Source organism: Fundulus heteroclitus, chromosome 11 (assembly GCF_011125445.2).
Source record: "Fundulus heteroclitus isolate FHET01 chromosome 11, MU-UCD_Fhet_4.1, whole genome shotgun sequence".
NCBI classification, from domain to species: domain Eukaryota; kingdom Metazoa; phylum Chordata; class Actinopteri; order Cyprinodontiformes; family Fundulidae; genus Fundulus; species Fundulus heteroclitus.
The window spans coordinates 32,353,435-32,375,087 of NC_046371.1; the positions used below are offsets into that span (position 1 = coordinate 32,353,435).

The window sequence follows — 21,653 nt, forward strand, 5'->3', positions numbered from 1 at the left end:
ATTTGTTGGCCTGTCCATCACCACAGCAAACAAGAAGAGGCTCAGAACGTTAATGCAGTCCCACTTCCACCTTGAACTCCTCTGTATTCTTCTGTAGTTGCCACATGTCTGCACATCTTCCTTGTTCATGAAAAGTGGTGCCAGCACACTTCTCCATTCCTCGGGCATCTTCTCGTTTTCTAAGTCTCTAGTCAGAAATTTGACTGCTGTCTCTCTTAGACATGTCCACACCTCCACAGTTATACCATCAGGACCAACTGCCCTTCCATTCTTCGCCGTTTTCAGTGCCTTCCTTACTTCTTCCATACTAGTCTTTGCTACCTCCTAATCCACAATGGCCACTTCGGCTGCTTTTTGTTGCCTCTTATTTTCCTCATTCATCATCTCTACAAAGTACCCCTTCCATCTTCCCATCACACCTGCTGCCCCTCTCAGTACATTTCCACCCAAATCCATAATCACCCTAACCTGCTGAACATCCTTCCCATATCTGTTTATCTGCCTCGCCAATCTGTATAAATCCCTCTCTCCCTCCTTACTGTCCAACCTATCATGTAAGTCACCAAATGCCCTTTGTTTTCCCTTATAGGTCTACCTTCACTTTACGTTGCATCTTGCCGTACTCCTGGTGACTCTGTTATGTCATCACCATGTCCCACTTCCTCTTAACTGATCTTGTTCTCCGAGCATACTCCTGTACTTCCTTGTTCCACCACTAAGTCTACTTATCAACTTTTCTTCCAGAAGACATGTCAAGTACTCCCCTACCTGTCTCCCTGATAGCAGATGTTGTGGTTGTCCAGTCATCTGGAAGCACCTCCTAACCACCCAGAGCCTGTCTCAACTCCTCCCTGAAAGCAACACAACTTTTTCCTTTTTCCAGCTTCCACCACTTTGTCCTCTGCTCTGTGGTTTGTGGTAGGCTAATCATTAAGGATAATAAAAAAAAGGCAGATTGCACCACCCCAGGGCCGCTTAAATCCCTGTCAAGCTCTCCATGGAGTTCGGGCCCAAACGAGCAGCCGTTATGAGCAAGGAGGAAGTCATGGATCAGCAGCAGCCCAGCAGACCAACATGGAGTAGGCAGATAGAGTTCACCTTGGCTGGAATCGGCTGTGCCGTGGGTCTGGGGAACGTTTGGAGGTTCCCTTATCTCTGCTACAGGAGCGGAGGAGGTGAGAAACAGCTAACAGAATCCTAACACCCTTTCTACGATTTTTCTACACCTTAGAAGTCAGAAGCGTAGGGGCAAAGTTTAATCAAACACACTTTGTTCTGGAGTGTTTCTGTGTCAGGTTACCTAGTTTTAGTCGATCCTGAAATGAACTCGGTATGTACAAGAACGTTTGATAGACTGATTAAAACAGTTAATGCTGCCAAGAGTAGTAGGGAATATATGATGTTTTATAGAGTTAAATGTCACCTGACTGTGATTTTAAAGATGACTTTTAAAAAAGTTAAAGTTTTGACTTACCATTCCTGTCTGCCAGGTGCCTTTCTGGTGCCCTATCTGCTCATGTTGGTGGTACTGGGAATCCCTCTGCTCTACATGGAGCTTACTGTGGGCCAGTACACGAGGAGAGGCCCTGTTCATGCTCTGGCCACTGTTTGCCCGCTCTTAAAAGGTACTTTGCCCAGTTTTTCCCTCCAGTTAATAAAAAAAAACTGTCTACACTGAAAAAAACAACAACAATATGACAGTAGGTTTTGTCTCACCCCAGGGGTGGGCATGGCATCTGTGGCTATCTCCTTCATCATGTGCACATACTACAACGTCGTCATCACCTGGGCCTTGTATTACCTCTTCAGCTCCTTCCAGGCACCTCTTCCATGGCAGAGCTGCAACAACACCTGGAACACGCCCAATTGCACGGACCATGCCACCAACAGCAGCTACTCATCCACGGCAAGCCAAGAGTTCTTCAAGTATGTCCCAGTTTATGTCTTAGTTCAGGCAAAAGCATCGCCGTTCTCCATAATGACCCAAACTTGCAAATGATTAGCTTATAGCTGCATTACTAAATAACCTACCGCTTCCAGGAGGCTTGCACAAGTTATAACCACAGAAAATGTGTGTAGAAAAAAATAATCAGTGGGAAAATGTTTTTGAAATCACATAAAAGGTTGATTAAAAACAAGTTATCTAAGTCATGTGAGGGATATCAGTTAAAGTGAAGGTCAGTGATAAGGAGCTAACAGATAAAACATTTTAAGGAAGTATGAGAAAAGTTGGATCAGTTTCAGCCTTTAGTGTCAAAATCGCCCAGATCTAAAATGCTTACATGTTTCAGACTGTTCAGGTTTTTTATTCAGAATTAAGTGCAGAGGAGGTTTTCCGGGACTAATCTTTGTATCTCACTTACTAATGAGACAATATATGCAGAGCTGATAATGTTTTTGTCTACTCATTGACCTAATCCTCCCAGGAGCTCTCTGTACAGAAGCAAGGCTGCACATGTTATGAAAACACAAAGTCCACACTGCACAACCTGCTGCCATGATCAGAAAAAAGGACTGAACAGTAAATGTAAAGCAGCAATAAAGTCAAAAGAAACCTTTGAACAACACTCAGAAAGCCTTATAACTGTTGATTAAGACTACCATACCACTGAAAAAGATAAGAAGAAATACATCAGGTTAGCTTAATACCTGGACTCCATGTTCCTATTCAGAGGTTGTTAAGATATTTTAAATGCCACATTTATTTGTTGCTCAAAAAGATAAACAAGACATTTTGAAGACACGTCCAACCAGTCGCCAACGCCCGTAGACACAGAACCAGATTACAACTATGGGCCAAAAAAATTACAGTACAGGTGAGGGCTATTCCTGAGTAGGGCTGGATTATATATAGCTATATTTTAAGTGCAGCCTTGACCATTTGATGCTGTTGCTTAGTGACCTATTTTTAGATAAAGAACACACAAACACTGAATTCAAGCTCAAACTTTATTCAACCAACTTTTTTACCAAACCGCAAGTGCTTAAAAAGACCCCAAAAAAACCCACATATGCTCTCTGAAGTTTCTAAAGGGGTGGGAGTTTAGTAACAAACCATTTCTGGCTCTGTATTGTTGGGAGGATGTAATGACTGTAGTGTTAACCTACATGATAGGGTAGAATGCAATGGAAAACTGTTCTTTTATTAAACTTTTTACCGACCCATTTTTTTTCCTATTGCACCACACGTTTGTTGATTGATATAAATTATTATTGAATTATCGTCCGGCCCTATTCCTGCGGCTTTGTTGCATTAATAAAACAGTTTGGATGTATGTTTGGGATCAATGTATGGTTGGACTACCCAGTTAGGTCCTAGTTTCCAATTCTTATCAGCTGAACTCATACGTTTACATACCCTTCCATTTTCTTCAGAGAACTTGATTACTAACGCTAATTTTTTGCCCCACACACGTTTGTGGTTGGGTGAACAACTTCAAACATTTGTGTTTGCGCCTGAAAAAAAACACTGTTTAAAAGTTTACATACCCTGGACTTTTTTGATTAATAATATACTCATAAGGGTTTGAATGAGTTATAAACCCTCCTCATATGGGATCTGTTTGATTGTAATTAGCCTGGGAGTAAAAGACAGTGAGGTTCTAGGCTTCTGACAGACAGACCTCTGCATGTTACCTCCGCTTCTGCACAGATGTGGCTGGATTCAGAACCACGGAAAGCAAATTAATTATCAAATGATCTACAGCAGAAGGTTATTGGACTTTATGAATTAGGAAACTAATATAAGAAGATATTCAAGGCAGTGAAAATGTCAATCAGCAGAGTCCAAACCCTGAGCAATGAGTGGAAAATGAGAGAGACCTACAAAAGTTTCAGCCACAACTGCCAGCATGCAATAAATCAATAAATTCCTTAATTAAAAAAAGACAAAAAAGGGAAAGAAAAAACACATAACTTCAGCTCTCTTTTAGGAAACAAAGTGATGGGTCCATTTAAAGATGCGCAATGGGGAGGCACTTGAAGAAAACATGGTCTCTTTTGTTGAATGGCCAGAAGAAAGCCGTTACTACTCATATGCCACAAAGCTGCCGGCTATGCCAAAGAGCACAAAGGCTAGCCTCAAAACATCTGCAGCAAAGGTAATCGGAGCGGCAGCAAATGTAAATGCTAGATTTGGAGAGGAATCTACAAGGCATCTGATGGAAAGTAGAGCATTCCTACTGTGAAACATGTAGGTGAATGACTGATGTTATTGGGAGGTGGGAGTTACAAAAGCAACAGGAGGTTGGTCAAAACCGATGGTGAGATTAATGTAGCAAGTTATCTAGAAAAAATAGGAGGAAAACTTGCACTCATCAGCCTGAAAGCTCTACATGGGGACCTACTTGAATGCTCCAGCATGGCAGTGATCCAAAATACAAGGCCAAGTGGACCTGTCATTGGTAGTAAAGCAGGAAAAATGGAAGGTTCTGGAGTGGATCTCTAAGTCCCAAGATCTCAGTTTCATTCATCCACTTTAGGGAGATCTTAAATGTGCATTTCATGCAGCACAGACCAATGTTTTACAGGAACTGAAAGCTTTTTGTCAAGAAGAATGGGGCAGTTTTGCCTCATCGACAACTTCCAAAGAGGACTTCAAGCTGCCCTGGATGTTAACATTGTCCAGAACCAGGTTATGGAGACTTCTGATGAGGGTCATTTGGGTGGTTTCTCTTGTCATTATGATTTAAAAAGAGTGAATACTAATATTTGATGATTAATGGCTTCAACCAACCACCAAGCACAAGTGAAAGAAGGTTTATTTTGCAACTTCAAATTTCATTTGCCCCTGTACCTGTGGATTTTGGTGCAAGAGCTTTTTCTTGGTCAAAATCCTCATCATGCATTGAATGAGTGGGTGCAAATGTCTTAACTATACTGTAGGGGTTTCCTTATTTGTGCAAATCAAGGTGATGTTTCATTTCTAAAGCTTTGAATTTCCATATGTGATTGTGGCATTCTTCTGCGGCGTCCAACCTATAGATTAAATATTTTAGACCAATGCTTTCAGGGAGCATTAAAGGAATTTCTTTGGGCACCTAACAGGGAGCACTACACATAGAAAGGCGTAAAAACACAATGTAGCACGTCTAATCTAATCTGCTTGTTGTATGTTACACTACAGTAAAATATAGAAAGGACAGGATGAAAATGATTTATGGCAATGTTTTAATAACCCCTTCTGTTTACCTGCTTCTGAAGATATAAGATGCTCGGCCAGACAAACGGGGTAGAGGAAACAGGAACGCTGCGGTGGGAGCTTTTCCTCATCCTCATCCTGGCTTGGATCCTCATATATCTTTGCATCTTTAAAGGAGTCAAGTCAACGGGCAAGGTGGGCTAACCTAGAGATGACTGCAGCTGGGGATAAAGGAATGGACCTGCCATCAGATGGTGTTTTACAATCCTTTACCCTCTGTTTGCAGGTGGTGTACTTCACCGCTCTGTTCCCATACGTCATCCTCATCGCCCTGCTGATCAACAACGTGCAGCTTCCAGGCGCATCGGAGGGGATTGCTTTCTTCATCGTGCCTGAGTGGGACAAACTGCGCTCCGTGGAGGTAAGACTGAAAAAGCATGAGGCCCTGCAGAGAAAATACTTCAGATGGTGTCGCTGGGACTTCAACGGATGACGTGGCCTGTTTTGCAGGTGTGGGTGAACGCTGCAGCTCAAATCTTCAACTCCATCGGGATTGGTTTCGGCTCCCTGCTGGCCATGTCGAGCTACAACTCCTTCAACAACAACGTCCTTAAGTAAGGAGCCACAAAATCACCTTCTCCAGACGTCCCATCTGAAGTTAAATAACAGTAGAATGCTTATGCTTAGAAAGCAAACCAAGGAACACGTTCTCCCTTTCCACAGGGACACACTATTCATATCCATCACCAATTCCCTGACCAGTATCCTGGCAGGCTTCGTCATTTTCTCTGCCTTCGGCTACATGTCTTACCTGCAGGGCATTCCTGTCAGCCAGCTGGCAGTGGATGGTAAGACATCAGCATTGTTGCATTATACAGTTAAACTGTTTGGAGTTGGAATCTGTCATACTTTAAGTCTTTATTCTTTTGAAGAAATGACTTTAATTTTGATCACAAAATGGAATTTGAGCCACTTTAAAACACAAAGGTAACACAGCAAATGTTTGACAGACCTGGTGAAAATGTTACGAATAAGAAGAATTGCACTTTTGTTCAATAACTCAAACCTTGGCAATCATTGTTCTTTCTGGATCTTCCCAGGTCCAGGATTAGTTTTCGTTGTTTACCCACAAGCCTTCGCCAACATGCCGGTGTCTCAGCTCTGGGCTGTCCTGTTCTTCTTCATGCTGCTGTGCCTGGGGCTGGACAGCGAGGTAGTGAAACCAGAACGCTGCAGTGCCTCGGAGATGTGTTCTTAAGCCCAGAACGTTTTCACATTTTGTCACTTCACATCCGCAAATGGGAATAAAAATGATCCATCGCTTTTAGGCACAATGAAAATCTGAAAAAGTGAGGTGAGATTCAGTCCCACTGAGTCAACTTTCGCTGCAATTTTAACTGCAGGTCTCTATGACTGACATTTCTGCAAGTCTTTATTTGCAAAAAAAATCCCCCAAAAAACAAGCTCAATCAAATTAGATGGAAAACATTGAGAAAAATTAACCTTTGACTATTGCCAGACATTTAATGTAGTTCTGCATCTGGGCCCTTCCAATACATGAGTCTGCCTTGACCTGAATTCTATCATCAGAGCTCTGGTCACATGTTTAGGGTCGTCAACTTAGTAGCATAATGCCGACCCTCAATGTGTGACAGTATTTCCCTTTTATGTCATACAACTGTCGTATTTGGTGGTTTGCAATAGAATAACCTTGGTTTCTCCACAGACTCTGACTATAAAGTGACAGCTTGTTCAGTCTTTCTATCTTACAAATCTTGTATGTGGAATCATTACAACAAGTTAAAGCTTTAATTACTCACACCATAATGCTTATTTGCTGTAGACCTAACACTCCTCATGCTTGGATGCTATATTACTTTATATGCAAGGATTTCAGAGGATTTTTCCATTAATTCTGTGAGAGACCCGTCATGCATGGTGATAAGGTGAGATAAGGGGGCTTGAGACCTCCAACCCATTACTACACCATCCGGTACAGCAGGTGTTAATTTGATGTCCTAGCTGAAGTCATCGCTCATTTTGTTGCTCTTTCTGGGCAATGCGATTGATGTAAAATACATGTAATCATTTACCTGCTGTATCATAGTGTAGTATAATACAAACCACATCTAGCTGGAAGGTGAACACAGTCTCCAGTCATTTGCACCATCTAGCAGGTTTTCATGCAGTAACCCCATCAACTCTGACCATCTTCCCTATCCCTGCTGAATAAAAGCATCTCCACAGCACGATGCAGCCACCACCATCCTGGGTGAAAAGACGAATGATTTGATGTTATGTTCAGATTGATGCAGGGCCAAAATGTTAGATTTTGGTCTCCTTTCACCGCACACGTTATCTTAATTTGTCCCAACAAAACGCATTAAAGTTTGTGGATGCAACGTGACAAAATGCAGGGCATTTCGAGTGATGCTCCACATGGCAACCCCAGACAAGAATTAAGGCCCAACCTCTCCTTTGTTTCGTGGCAGTTTGCGATGGTTGAGGTGTTGGTGACCAGTTTCATGGACCAGTTTTACCAACGTGTGATCCGAATTTTCAAGAGGCAGGAACTGTTTGTTCTTGCGATCTGTGGCGTGGCCCTTCTCCTAGGGATCCCATGTGTCATGCAGGTGAACCTTATGACTTATCGGACAGCGTCTAACCGAATGATGACCAGCGAGCAGATCAGCAACTGTTTTATGTGCTTTCAGGTAGGAATCTTTGTCTTCCAGCTGATGGACCATTACACTGCCATCGTGTCCATTATGTTCCTTGCATTTTTTGAGATTATAGCCGTCTGTTGGAGTTATGGTGAGCTAAAGGTGGTTTCAGGCTGATATTCATTCACCTCCAACAACGGAGACATTCTATGAAATATCTTTTGCTATTCAGGTGTAAAGAGACTTTCAAGCAACCTGGAGGAGATGACCGGAAGAAAGCCAAACATCTTCTTCAGGTTGTGCTGGCTCGTAGTTGATCCTGTTCTCATCACTGTAGGTTTACAGACATATTTTTGTGAAAAAAATAAAGAAAATTTTATCGCTTTCCCCTGACAGTTTCATGATTCTTTTCACTCTTCCTGCCAGGTCATTCTGATTTTCTCCATCATCCAGTTCAGACCGGCTCGCTACGGGGACTATGTCTTCCCTCCCTGGGCTCAGGGTGTTGGCTGGGTCATTGCGCTGGCCTCCATCATCTGGATTCCTTTGGGTGCCATTCACACCTTGTGGGTGCTACCTGGCTCGCTCATGAAGGTGATTTACACCACCACTGTAATTTAGTGCCTCGTGTAGAGGCAGCCATATTTATTGGTATTTTTTTTTCCCCCAAAGAACATAAAATAATCTGATAGCACAGACGTAAACTTATACACACATAAAACAAATCTGAAAAATCTAACCTTTAATTAAAATACATTTATTCAGGTGAATTTTTTTTAACAGTATCACCAGTGGGATAATTATTAGTAATCCAGTTAATGCTTTGTAACAAAAAAAAAAAATACCTTTTGCCCATAGGACAGCAACATTTCACATGGTCGGAGCCTACATAGAGAGAGATACTGTTGGCACAATCTTTTTTTAAGATCATCCAGAATCTCGATACCTCCCTTATGCTCGCTGCTCTTTAGCTCACTTTTCTAAAGTAAGATTTGAGGACTAAGATGGTCATGGAAAACCACTGACTTGGGGTCTGGCGAGCCATTTCTTCGCCTATGGAAGAGACAAGCCCCCAGCATGACAGACCCTCCACCCCCCACTCATCTAAGTTCCCAGTAGATTGTTTTTTGTTTTTGTGATAAACTTCACGTTTTAGTTAGTGATAGTAGTATATAAAAGCATATCCCCCCCCCCCCAAAAAAAAAAACAACCAGTTTGCATTTAGAGAGCATCTAATGGTCGTCATGGAGATATAGTAACTCCAGGATGGCGCTCTGTGCTCTGGTTCTCTAAGTGAGCTTTACCGGCTTCCTCCTCAGTGCCTGGAGGTAAATAAACATGGGTTGTTTTCCAAATTACTTGGCAGGGCCAGAAATAAATTTGTTTCTGTGTGACCTTGACGAGAAACAGAGTCCGGGATTACTTTATATCTAAAAGGAAGTACAAGTGTAAAGGAAAATGCTACATTTACACTTATTCAGAGAGAATTTACAGGGCTACCAATAATTTAGCACACTAGATTAAAATACATTTAAATACGTTTACTCAAATGTAACACCAGTTTTTATTTTCTGCATGGGATTATGCTAGTGATGTATATTTTAAGGTGTTTCTACATATCTTACTCACACATACATTACCAGGGTGTATGTGTCATAACATAAAAGCAAGGTAATATTATTGCTGTACATGTTTTCCAGAAACTGAAGCTGTCCATCACACCATACGCCCTGAATGAGACTGAAGGTCTCTATAAGGAGAGGGGTGGAGGAACTGGAGAACCGTCCATATCAGTCATCAGCTCCAACACCAGCCTACCTGAAAAATCTCAGTTTGAGACAAACTTCTGACACCTTTTTGCTCGTAATGCTCTGGCACCATCTGAGGCAAAGTGTTAAGCTCCAGCTAATCTTTAAAGAATCCCAGTCTTTGAATCTTGCACAATCTGCTCAGGAAACTTCACAGATGTGTTTTATAAAAAATAAATAAATAAAATTATACACGATTAGGGGAACCTGTTTTATGCATATCTGCCTTGCAGAGAAATGAAAAGATCAAGTTATTGTAACCTGGGCAATGTACTTTTGGAAATTGTAAATTGTATGAAGCGTACAACATTTGTTTACTCTGTTTTAAAGGAATAGAGAGGTTTTAGAATTGCTTCTGTTTACTGTATTTTACCAACACAGACCCACTTCACTGGCCTTATTTATTGACTTTACGTTGCACGAGAGAGCCATCTTTTGGTCAAATCAGTTCAACACATGCGATCAGGCAAGCAGCATGTTTTTCTAGTAAAACAAGATAATAGCGCTGTTTAACAGTCACAGTCCAAGGTGGAACTGCCATGATCTTATTACTGCTGACTCATTTATTAGGTCAACTACAACAGGGAACTGCAGATAAAACTACTTGGTCATGCTGTCATGTAAGATATAATAATAATAAAAACAAAACCTGTGACCAAAGTGCAGTTGGTGCATTTCTGTTTCAATCCTAAGACGATTTAAAAAGCACACGTTAGAAAAAGCACGAAGAACATGAGGGGAATAGTATTTATTTTGTTTATTCAGTACATGAGAAATTTCCAATAGAAGGATACGTGTATACGGCTAGCTTCCGTTTCTGAACTCCACAGTGCAGAACAGATGCTACACAGGCAATTAGGTGGACTGTAATAAAAAACAACCTGTGACATAAAAAAAAGACGTCTCCCTAAATGTACCCTGAACATCTGTAAGAAGTCATCAGATCCAATCACGGACAACTGAATGCGTTTGTGAGATGAGTTAATAATGGAGTGGGATGTACAGACTGTTCCTGGTTACTCACAGTAGGTGTGACACAGCTTTGTCTAGGATTAGTTTGTGTAAGACCACAGCTATATCTGGAATTAGAAGTCAGCATACTTATTAAAAAAAAAAAGAAGGTTCTCCTAGAAACAGCAATTATTATTCTTATTATTTCAATTAAATTCCAAAAAGATATGTCACGTGACCTACAAAAACAAAAGAAACGAACAAAACAAAAATGTGCAATCAACAACATATTCCCTCTGAGGTGGCAGCCGTGCAGACGACCACACGGCGCAGCAGCAACTCCGTCCCAATTTGTTCCTACTTCGCTTCAAAGTCGGTTCAGTTCAAGACCGAGACCAGCAGCTGCCAACGTTGCTGTTCAGTAGTATTTTATTTGTTGTAGTGGTTTACAGAGTCCATGCATGCTATTCCTTGCACAGCCTCTTTAAGGCTCCAGCTCTTCTTGGTTAAGCTCCTGTAGACCCCCTCCCACACACATCCCCCTCCCTCCCTCCTAACCCACATGGCCAGCAGAGGCCGCTAAGGAGTCATGGTGGCTGCCTTCCAGTGTCACTGCTATGATACCTGTTCCACTGGTCTCATCTGCACATCTCCGATCTGATGGGGGTAAAGGGAAACAGCGGACGGGTGAACAGGGAACTTTACCACTTCGAGAACAAGAGAAGAACAGATGGCGGCGGAACGTACCTGAACGTGAGGCGGGGCACTAAGGACAAACGTGACTGCGCTGGCTACATCCTCTGCCTTCAAACACTAAAAGATAGAGAAGCATCCCGGTTCCAACAGTACATCACATTACTAGATCTAACTGTTAACCAAATGGAAAAAGGCTTACCTTTATACTCTCGTAGACTGCAGCTGCTTTCTCTGCATCGTTGTTGTGATGTCGGAAGGCAAACTCAGTCTCGACTATACCAGGAGATATACACTGCAGGGACAGATGAGGCAAGGTTCACTTCCCATTCCTGACCTCCTCTCCTGCCCCGGCGGCAGACACCCTGAGCGAGCTGTGAGATCTCATTCGCCACTAACAACGGCACCCTCTAGTGGTGTCGTGATGGCAGCTCACTCACCGTGGCTCTTATGTGAGTCTTTTCCTCCCGGAGCTCTTGCCGTATCCCCTCAGTCAGAGCAGTCACGGCAAATTTGGTGGCACAGTAGAAATGCTCGTCGGCGCTCGGCACGAGTCGGTGCCCGCCCATGCTGGAACAGGTCGGGAGAAACATGAGAGTGATAGGATCTTGAGTTTAGGATCTCAAACAGCTAATATGTTTCGAAAGCTTAGATGAGTTCAGTGCTTCACATGGCAGCTGAAATATCAAGGCAAATACAGTGAAAGAGGCCCAAACATCATAAAGGTACAAGAATTGGTGCCGTCTCTGAACCCAAAGCACACCCCGCCCCCTTCCAGGTAGCAGAGCGTTCGACTCTTCACCCATCAGCCATTTCTCTAGTACGCTGGGGGGGGACGGTGTACTGAATTGTGAAGGTTAGTACACAACCACACAACTGAACATTTTGACTTATCCACTTGTAGCGTCGGCATCCTTCAGCTCAGATTACAAAATTGCGGCAAACATACAAAACAAACAAAAAATAATGGTGGATTCATGAGCTAAGCTGAAAGTCTATGACCTTGTTTAGCAGCTCTGCAATAAATACTGCAGTGTATTATATGCCTGGCGGGTGACTAGGGTTATTGCCCCCCCCCCGCCAGGCTAGGCGTATTTTATTTGCCTCGAAGCTTGAGAGCGACATTAAAGTTCCCGCCTAGGAGAAAGCCTCCCGCTGTAAATAAGCTAACACGCTAGCTGTTATTAGCGTGTTAGCTATAACAGAGAAAACTGAACAGATTTAAAAATAGAACAGAATATAAAGAGATCAATGCAACACATGGAGAAACTAATTTAAACTTTTCTGCACAACAAAATGTATTTAGGGGCTAAAAAAGTGGATTTTGCGTGTAATGTCCCAGTTATTAAATTAAATCATTTGAAAAGTGAATTGTAGATTGTCTCAGACCATCTTTGTCTGACTTCAAGATTTGGTTAAGCAAATTTGAAAGTGCAACAAAAAGGTAAAAACAGAACAAATCTGTATATGTGGTACAATTTTTGATTAATATCTGTGCCGCCCTTGCTTTCTGTGCCCGACTTTACCATTGCATTAAAACCACCTTGAACAAACTGCCTCTTTGTTCTTAGATTGATTTCCAGGGAGCTGGAGCAGCTCACCTGTTGATATTGATGATGTGGCCGTCGTCCACGTTCCTCTCTTTCATTGATTGGTAGGCCTCGCGGGTGCAGATGGACAAGGCTAAGACGTTCACCTGCAGACAAAGGGAACACATTCTGTAGCTGCTTATTTTAAACTCCCCTGTGAAGCTTTAACGTAAAGCATACGTTCACCAATCAGGTGTCCCGATTATACGCAACCAAAGGGCTGGACTAGAAGTCAGGCTGGGGTTTTCTTTTTTAATACAAAATGCTCCATATTTAATTGAGGGGGTGGCGTTTTAACGTTCACGTGCAGTGTTAGTCTTCACCCACATGTAGACCAAATGGGTCAAATTTGGTGTGGTTTGAACAAAGCGTCTTTTGTACAGGTCTGAAGCGCTCCTAGGGAAAACATTCGATTTGACTTCTTACGACTATCTTTGAGAAATGGGCATTTTTTTCCCAAATTAACTTTTCATATTTTTATATTGATAAAAGAAAGAAGTTACATGCCACCTTATGTTGGTCTATAACATAAAACGCATAGTTGCCACATGGCTGGAAGACATCAGCCAGGCCCTGTAACGTCTGCGGGGGTATTCGTGTTCACCTTCCCAGAGCGCTAAACCCCGTGAACCCGCTGTGCCCGTCCAGCTCCCGTCCTCTAAGCTCTTGTCTCATGGTGAAATTGACAGATCAGTGTATCGCCAGCGTGGGCGCAACATAGAGGGAGGTGACCAAACAAGGTCAGCGTACAGATTAAACACACAGGCTAAAAATACACCCCTGTACACGTTTGTGCGGGCTGCCATGACAACAGATGGGAGAGCGTCACGAATGCTGGACCACGGAGACAGAGAATTACAGCGGGAGGGGGTCTTTGGCGGACGAGAGCTGAATGAATCAAAATGGAAAGTCACTCGAGGCCCCGGAGAAATAGTGCCGGCTTTCATCTGCTGCGGCAGAGCCAGTCGAGCTGCCTCTGTGTGCGTGGGGGGGGGGGGGGCTTGTGGGTGTCCAACACAATGAGGCTTCAGCTCCTGTTCCTTTAACAGCACAACGTCCGCATGCACAACCCCTTCCATTCATGTTGGCCCGGCATTCCAGCTCCTCCCTCTGCCCGTCTGTTTACGAAGACGCCGGAAACTCAACGCAAAACACGAGGAGGAGGTCCAGCTCTTTCGTTCCACTGTGGCTCTGCCCTCTTACTTTTTATTCTGCGCTTTTTTAACGTTCACTTACATCAATCATGTTCCTCCAGCCCTCTGTCCTTCCCGACAGCAGGGGTTCATTGTGAGCCAGCCCGGCATTGTTGATGCAAACGTCCACCCCCTTGTGAAGCGTTTTGATGGCGGAGAACATGGACAGGATCTCCTCTTCGTTGGACAGGTCACATTTGTAAGGGATCAGCGTGCCACTGTAGCCCGCACTCTGACATTCGGCGGCCAGTTTCTGAAACGCACAAAGGTGGAATTTGGTGAGTTCGGCCATTCGGGACATGACGACAGAATGAGACAGCAGGGAGGTGAAAGCTAGAGATGATTAACTTACGGCAGCACAAAAAAAAAAAAAAAAAAAGCCCCACCCTATCGGGCGCCGAGAAAACAGAGAGAGATAAAATCGACGTCACATCACCCGAGCGCCACACTTTTTTTTATTTTTATTTTTTTTTAATAGCTTAAGATAAAAAACATTTATGACCCACGGTCATACTAACAGGTATCCTCATCAGGGCCGAGCAGGCTGGGTGAAATGCCACTGTCTTTAAATGTTAAAACCAGTGACTCCAGATATAAGAGCCGCTGTGCAGTGACGGGGTCAGGCAGGCCGCTCTCCATTCAGGTCACCGCCACTGCAGCCCAGGATAACACCTGACAGATCCTGGGGCGAGGCGCGGGATCTCAGTCACCTGATGTCCTGCACTGGGAGCCAGTTCCACAGGAGGCAGCGTCGGTGATGAGGGCGGAGCTGCTGGCCCACAGAAGTGATGCGCCGCACTTCACCAGACTGCCTGTGCAAACATTTATCCCACTGAAAGAAATGATCTAAGGCAAAACTAATCTTCCAGCGCAGGGATTTAATTTTTCCACGCTGTGATTCAGAGCGTTCATTGCATGCACTGTGAAGCACTACCACACAACCTTGTTCTAAATATATTATTCTCTTCATTTAATGTTTTGCCACTTTTGTTTTAAAACCCAGAAGGATTAGTTTCGAGCCAGCCCTCAAATCACCACCCAAGGGAGTCAGACTTTCTTTGAACCCTTTCACAGCAGGGGTGTCAAACTCCAGTCCTGAAACCTTTACATGTGCGCCAGGACCAAATAATCAGCTCCTTAGCAGAACTCTGGAGAACTTGGCTGCAGACTGAGGCGCCAATTCAGCCATTTGACTCAAAGGTGTTGGACCAGGGACACGTCTGAAAGTTGCAGGACGCATCCCTCCAGGACTGGAGCTCGACACCGCTGCTTTACAGGGACCATGATCGACATTTGTTTAGGCTTTATAAGGGACAGTTTTCTTTTTTTCTTTTTTACATTTTAATTTTCTGTTACAAAATAAATGCTTTCCTGATTTGGGCTCTAAACATAAATACAAATTATTCAGGCATAAAAAGCGTCCTAAACTGGAGTGATGTGTGTGGGGATATATGAGAAGAGTTATCTGTACATGCAGTCAGTAGTAGTATGAGTAACGAGGGATTCTGGGTAATCCCCAGAGCAATGGTTTTGTAACGTAGCTAAGGCAAGGCAAGGCAAGTTTATTTATAACACTTTTCAATGACAAGGAGATTCAAAGTGCTGTGGATGAACAGAACACAAACCAAACTGAGGAAATAAAGCATTACAGGGACAAAGGACATTGCAGTGGAAAAGTAGCAGCAGGTCAGATACAGTATAAGACAAGTTGGACAACAAACTTTAACATTAACATTTAAAGGCAACTCTAAACAAATAGTTTTATAAACTATGATTTAAAGGAACTCAGGCTTTCGGCACTTTTATAGTTTTCTGGAAGTTTGTTCCAGATAAGTGGAGCATAGGAACTAAATGCTGCTTCTCTGTGTTTAGTTCTGGTTCTAGGTATGCAGAGCAGGCTGGAGCCAGAAGACCTTAGTGGTCTGGAGGGTTGATACACTGATAACAAATCTGTGATGTACTTAGGTGCTAATACATTCAGGGATTTATAGACTAAAATAAGGATTTTAAAGTCTATTCTCTGACATACAGGGAGCCAGTGTAAGGACATTTTGCCAAGATCAGTTCTAGTTGGGGACAGCTTTGGTAGATCTTTGGTAGCTATGACATCCATCCATCCATTCATTTTCTAACACGTCTATCCCTTGTTGGGTCGTGAGGGGTGCTGGTGCCTATCTCCAGCATTCAATGGGCGAGAGGCGGGGTACTCCCTGTACAGGTCGCCAGTCTATCACAGATGTCTGTGGACAAATAATAATAATAATAATAAACTCCTAAAAGGGGATAAAACTTAATTAACTGTGGTTTGCCTTTGTAACCACCTGTTTATTTGGTCATGGTAATAATTGTGTTATATGACTTGTGTTCATTCTCACTGTGCACTGCCCCTTAACCACACCCTTGTCTGTTAGCTGTTGAACATTTTTTCACAGACAGACATGAGCGTGTTGTAAAGATAGGCATCTCAGTGTCGGGTCTTGGCGATGCTAATAAATCACAGAAAATGCTTCGAGGGTGCGTTGGACTTTATAACGTCTAATATCAAGAATGGGACTTTATGAAAGCAGCAAGATAAAGGTGGTGTGACTCACATGTAGCGCATGGTTACATGTGACTGTATCTCTCGTAGTTAAACATTTGGTGCCAGGGCATACGCTTGCTAAACATCAACTGCTTTGTCGGGGAAATTATTACCAATTATGATGGTTAATAACTGCCATTCATTTATTTTTGTGAAAACTATACTTGTGCGACCTTTAGTTAAAATCAGGGGCGGGTACAGGATGAAAGGATCATTTCAGTTCTTTCTCCAACAAAACACATGATAGTGTGTGCATCCTTTCTATCGCTTATGCCGGGCGTACGCTGTATGAGTTTTTGCATTATACGGGCCGATTCTTCAGTCGTGGCAGAATTTTTTGGATCGGGCCGAGTTTCAGCTGGATTGTGCGTCCTGCTTCGTGTAGTATACAGGGGGTAACGAAGGGCGATTCGCCTCTCACGACCACCTCCCGATCAGGGATCGGACGGTCGGTTGAAAATCAAACACGTTCGAAATTCAGTCGGCCCTCGTGAGCGATCGTGAGTGATTGTGAGCGATCGTGAGCGCGTCCTGCTGTTGAAGCGGAGTTACGACCGATTTCCCCCGACCTCGCACACTGCGCACACGCAAACAAGTAGATTCTTCTTCGTCTTCTCAAACGAAAACGTAGGAGTGGAGAGAAGCATGGCGGCGGTACGTGTGACATGGAGTAAAACTACGGAGGAGCAACTCGTAGGATTTCCAAAGCAGTGCATTTTGTTCTAGTAAGTCTCATATTCACGTGAGCTGTGAACTTTTAAACCCTGCGGTTCCGTCGTACAGTTTGAGATGTATATAAGTACCACTACTGAAAAACTCGTACAGTGTATGCCCGGCATTAGCGAGCACCGGTTTCTCTTCTTCCTCTAAGCTGTTAAACTCAGATTATCCAGCAAGGAATCATTATCTGAAACACTGAAAATAACAACATGATGTGGTGTCTATCTCCTACATGGGCGAGCCCTTTCCTCCCTTTCTTCCATCCTCTGTTATGTGTGACCGCTGGTGTGTTCGGCTACAAAAATGTCTTTAGAAGTTAAATATCTGAGAACAAAGCCGTTTACTACATAGGCGCTCAGGCAGGACTGGGCCAGCGGGCTGCCTGGTTGAGAAGCTCAGCTTTATTTGAGAACGGAGGGTGAAGCAAAGGGGAAGCTGGGCCAGACTTTTGTCGGAGAGGAGGATTTAGTTGTGTTACTACGGCTGAAGAGGGAGCAGCAGAACAAACAGCCTGTGATCACAGTCCAACCACAGGAAGTCCCAGGCTGTGAATCTCTGCGTGGATCGCACGTGGGTATGTTCTGGCAATGTTCTGCTGTGGTCAGTCCCGGGCCTCGCACGGCCCACAGATATGGAACCGGGCCCGGAGATTAGAACAGCAACAAACGCTTGATTCCTATGGCACAATGTGGCTGAACTTTATCACATGACGTTTTAGTTATCCTACAAGACACCAGAAAGGAATGGGTGTAAAAAAAATGCTGTGGTTTTCTCACATCGGGTCACATTTGTAAATCTGAATGGTGTTGCGTATTTTGGCCCTCTGTGTGTCGTTTGTCAAACCTTCTTCACTTTCAATTACAGCTTTTTAAGTCTTTTTGAGTTATGTCTCCAGCAGCTTTGCAGATCTAGAGTCTGAAATCTTTACGTTCTTTTTGGAAAACAGCCCAAGCCAGTCAGACTGGATGGGAAGGGTGAGTTTATGCCACAGATTCTCAATTCTATTTAGCTCTGCTCTTTGACCACGCCATTACAGCACACGAATATACTTTCATCTAAACCAGGGGTGTCAAACTCATTTTGGTTGAGGGGCCGCATACAGCTTAATCTGATCTCAAGAGGGCCACACGAGTAAACTCATTGCAAGATTAAATAGAACTAATAAATGTGGACTTGTTGTTGATTTTTATATTAAATTAATTTCACTTTTACACAATATATTATGAATAACCTCAGCGTTTTTAAGAAAAGTATGTGCAATTTCAACAATACTTTTACTCAGTTAAACATTTACTTGTGCATTATGCATAAGAACTGATCACAGTGATTATACAATGTTTAAAAACATTTATTCACATTTTTTGGACCCTAAAAACACTGTCCTGCATGACAAAATACATCAAACAGATAAAAATTAAGAAATTATTTAAATTTTTCCACACCTGAAGCTTAATCTGCTAATTAAAACACAGCGCCCCTTGTGGACAATATAGGAACTGTATATTTTCAATTAAACAGAGTACATGTTTTTTCAATAATTGTTTTATCATTCTCTTCCATTTATCTCCTCTTTCTTTCACCTTTTGTTTTTTTTCTTCTTGTTCTTCCCTTCCTCTCCTACTTTCCTATTGTAGTGTCCATATCATTTGAGATATTCCCCGCATGAATCATACCGGCCAGGCATATTTTTACCGGCCAAAATATTAACCCTCACCAGACCTCTCAATATTTACAAAAAATTAAGAGTGAGATTATGTTAATTTGGTGGTGGTGGTGGTGGTGGAGGGGGGGGGGGGGGGGGCGTGGCTGGGGGTGTGGCTGACTGGACCCTGGAAGAGAAATCTTTGTTTCCTACCTTTGGTAGGAAAATATTTTCAAGTTTATTATAAAAGGCACAATATGAATTATCAGATTCACATTCAGGCAATAAGAAAACACTACATATTATCATTATTCTATCCATGTTGGTCTCATTAGTGAATGAGGCAGAGTTTCATCAAGCCTATACCGTCCAACATTTTTCCCTCAGCTGCCACACTTAAAGCACGCTGTGGTTCGCGCTGCGTCTTTACGCTGATCCAGCTGCTGGATAAACAGTGGGGAAAATGCATAAATGAAGACTGTAAAGTAAAGGGCTCCTTTAGAGGGTAGAGAAGAAAAAATGGGTCTGAGCTAAAGCCCCTGATGTTACAAGTTCCTTAAAATGACCCTTAAAAGTGCGCACCTAAATTATATGTAACGTAATTTTGAGCACCTGAATTCAAGCGCAAGGAACCGCGCCCACCGAAGCATCGCTGGTTCTGTGTCGTTAAAAACAAAAGAGCAGGAAATACAGCTACTGACTCCACTATTGATTTCAATTGGGACATTTTGGTACGAGTGGAAGGACATTAAACGTAGTGATTCACGTTTTGAAGGCTGGCCGCTGATAAAAGCACCTGGCTCCGAGAGGGCGGGGCGGGGGGGGGGGGGGGGGGGGGGCAGTAAGAGAGGTGAAGCACAGAGACACAGCACACGTAGTAAAGCAAATGCAGAATAAATAAGAACGAAACTTAAAAACAGACTAATTGGCGTTTTAGAATGCATCTGGTTAGCAGAACTGTTTTATGATCCAGCGTGGAGCCATGACTGGTTCTGAATAAAGGCTTCATCTGCGAGCCGCTCTGCCCCCTTGCCTCCTGCTCCGCAGAAGGCGCAGTTTAGATTGAGCTCTGGATGGACAGAGCTGTGAACGGGTAATCCGTAGCCCACATGGGTTTTGTAATTTATTTAGTACAAACATTTACTCGCCATGTGGCAGCTAGCCCTCTGAAATTCACTCGCCAAACGGGAAATTTACTCGCATTTAGCGACTGGCTAGTGTTAATTTCGGACCCTGCCTACACCATTATGCTACCGCCTCCGATTTTTAGTGCAGATGGTGTGCTAAGAGTGATGTGCAGAGCTACTTTCCTGCATGTAGGCCAGAACATTTACTCCAACCTCCACACGGCTTGTGACAAGCTTTAAATCGGACGTCTCATGGTGTTCCCTCAACGCTGCTTCAATCTTCCAGAAACATCAGATTTTTTAAGTGCGTGACCAATATCTGTCCTAAATGTAAAAACATGGTGCAAACGTGCTGTGTAGTTAGCTGTTACACTCCTTGACACGATCGCTACGGGGGGAAAAAAACGACAGGTTGAGATTATTTGGTTTTCTAATGTGGAATCAAAGCCAAGGAGCTCAGATGTCATAGCTAACAAAGAGACGACCAAAGACGCCATATCCCGATACATGTGTGTGTTCTCAGCATTTTCAGACTGGAAAGTTTGAATCAAAGCTTGTGCTGTTTTACACAGAGCTTTTAGCAGATTGCTAGCACTAGCCCAGCCTGCTGAGGCTAGCAACCAAAGTAAAAGTCAAGGAGACCTGATGTGACAGGGTGGGTGGCTGCGGCAGGTCATGTCCTATGTCCAGTTATCAAGCTCAAATGGATCGATCAAACCGGTCCTAGAGCTTTTTCGAAACAATGAACCTTCAGTACGGGGTCTAGCTCGTCTTGGTACAGTCCACTGCCGTTCTCTTTAGTACGGTCCATTTTTTAAGCTCTGCGTCTCTATCTCTCACAGCACGGCATCCGAATCAGCCGTTGCCCCAGAAATTGGCGAACACATCCCACAACGCATTGGAGAATCATGTCCCCTTTCGAGCCCCACAAGTGGACTCCCGTGTACTAATTTCACGGACTCCGTTGTCTCTTATTTAAGGGCCTCGCAGTAAATGGGACTGAATACAAATATATGAAAACCTTTTGGGAAATAAGTTTGAAAACTGCGCGTAACTTCGCAATAAAGTGTTGATTTGCCGATAAGATCAAAGGCCAGTGAAATACGCTGAAGCTTTTGGCTCTAACACAATAACACGTGGTAAAATGTAAGGGGTATGCTGCTGGACGCTTTTAGCACGGCGCTGTACCTGAAATCCTGGCCTGTAACCCCTGCAGGGTGAAACACATTATTATTGTCCATTATTGTCCTGCATCATGCCCATCAGTTATTGGCCTTACCAGGGCGGACAGGTGTTGACGGACGAGCAAAACACCTCACCTAAGAAGTGAAGAGAGATTAAAGTAGAGCTTCCAAAGTGCTGAGGGCAGAGAGCTTTGGGGGGGGGGGGGGGACAGATCGATACCACAAGGCACCAGCGACGGGCAGAGAAAGCTGAGGAATTAGATTTGACTCAGGCTGGCTGAGTAGCTCTCTTGAACAAATGAGGGATTGTGTAATCAGACACAGTGTCTCCTCTCACTCCCTGAAAGAGTGGTGGATGTCCA

General features: G+C 43.4%; 2 protein-coding genes across 2 annotated transcripts in view; one reads left to right on the forward strand and one right to left on the reverse strand.

Annotated features, from left to right (window-relative positions):
• On the forward strand, nucleotides 1-10,488 carry si:ch211-283g2.1 (sodium- and chloride-dependent GABA transporter ine). The gene is made up of 13 exons (XM_012855480.3): nucleotides 1-1,175; nucleotides 1,491-1,625; nucleotides 1,722-1,926; nucleotides 5,203-5,335; nucleotides 5,427-5,561; nucleotides 5,651-5,754; nucleotides 5,864-5,988; nucleotides 6,241-6,353; nucleotides 7,633-7,773; nucleotides 7,855-7,954; nucleotides 8,036-8,136; nucleotides 8,230-8,397; nucleotides 9,504-10,488. Exons 1-13 carry the CDS (start codon nucleotides 998-1,000, stop codon nucleotides 9,651-9,653), a joined length of 1,788 nt encoding a protein of 595 aa, XP_012710934.2. The 5' UTR covers nucleotides 1-997; the 3' UTR covers nucleotides 9,654-10,488.
• dhrs11a (dehydrogenase/reductase (SDR family) member 11a) overlaps nucleotides 10,345-21,653 on the reverse strand; it is a 27,786-nt gene continuing 16,477 nt past the window's right edge. The window contains exons 2-7 of the mRNA XM_012855485.3: nucleotides 14,081-14,290; nucleotides 12,857-12,951; nucleotides 11,696-11,825; nucleotides 11,458-11,550; nucleotides 11,310-11,375; nucleotides 10,345-11,219 (exon numbers count right to left, since the gene is read on the reverse strand). Coding sequence (XP_012710939.3) covers nucleotides 11,178-11,219; nucleotides 11,310-11,375; nucleotides 11,458-11,550; nucleotides 11,696-11,825; nucleotides 12,857-12,951; nucleotides 14,081-14,290 — 636 coding nt within the window. The 3' untranslated portion in view covers nucleotides 10,345-11,177. The remainder of the gene's footprint in view (nucleotides 11,220-11,309; nucleotides 11,376-11,457; nucleotides 11,551-11,695; nucleotides 11,826-12,856; nucleotides 12,952-14,080; nucleotides 14,291-21,653) is intronic.

Coding starts and splice junctions, on each gene's coding strand:
- si:ch211-283g2.1 (XM_012855480.3), top strand. CDS start 998: ATGGAGTTCGGGCCCAAACGAGCAGCCGTTATGAGCAAGGAGGAAGTC. Junction 1,927..5,202: donor GCAAGCCAAGAGTTCTTCAA/GTATGTCCCAGT, acceptor CTGCTTCTGAAG/ATATAAGATGCTCGGCCAGA. Junction 5,755..5,863: donor TTCAACAACAACGTCCTTAA/GTAAGGAGCCAC, acceptor CCCTTTCCACAG/GGACACACTATTCATATCCA.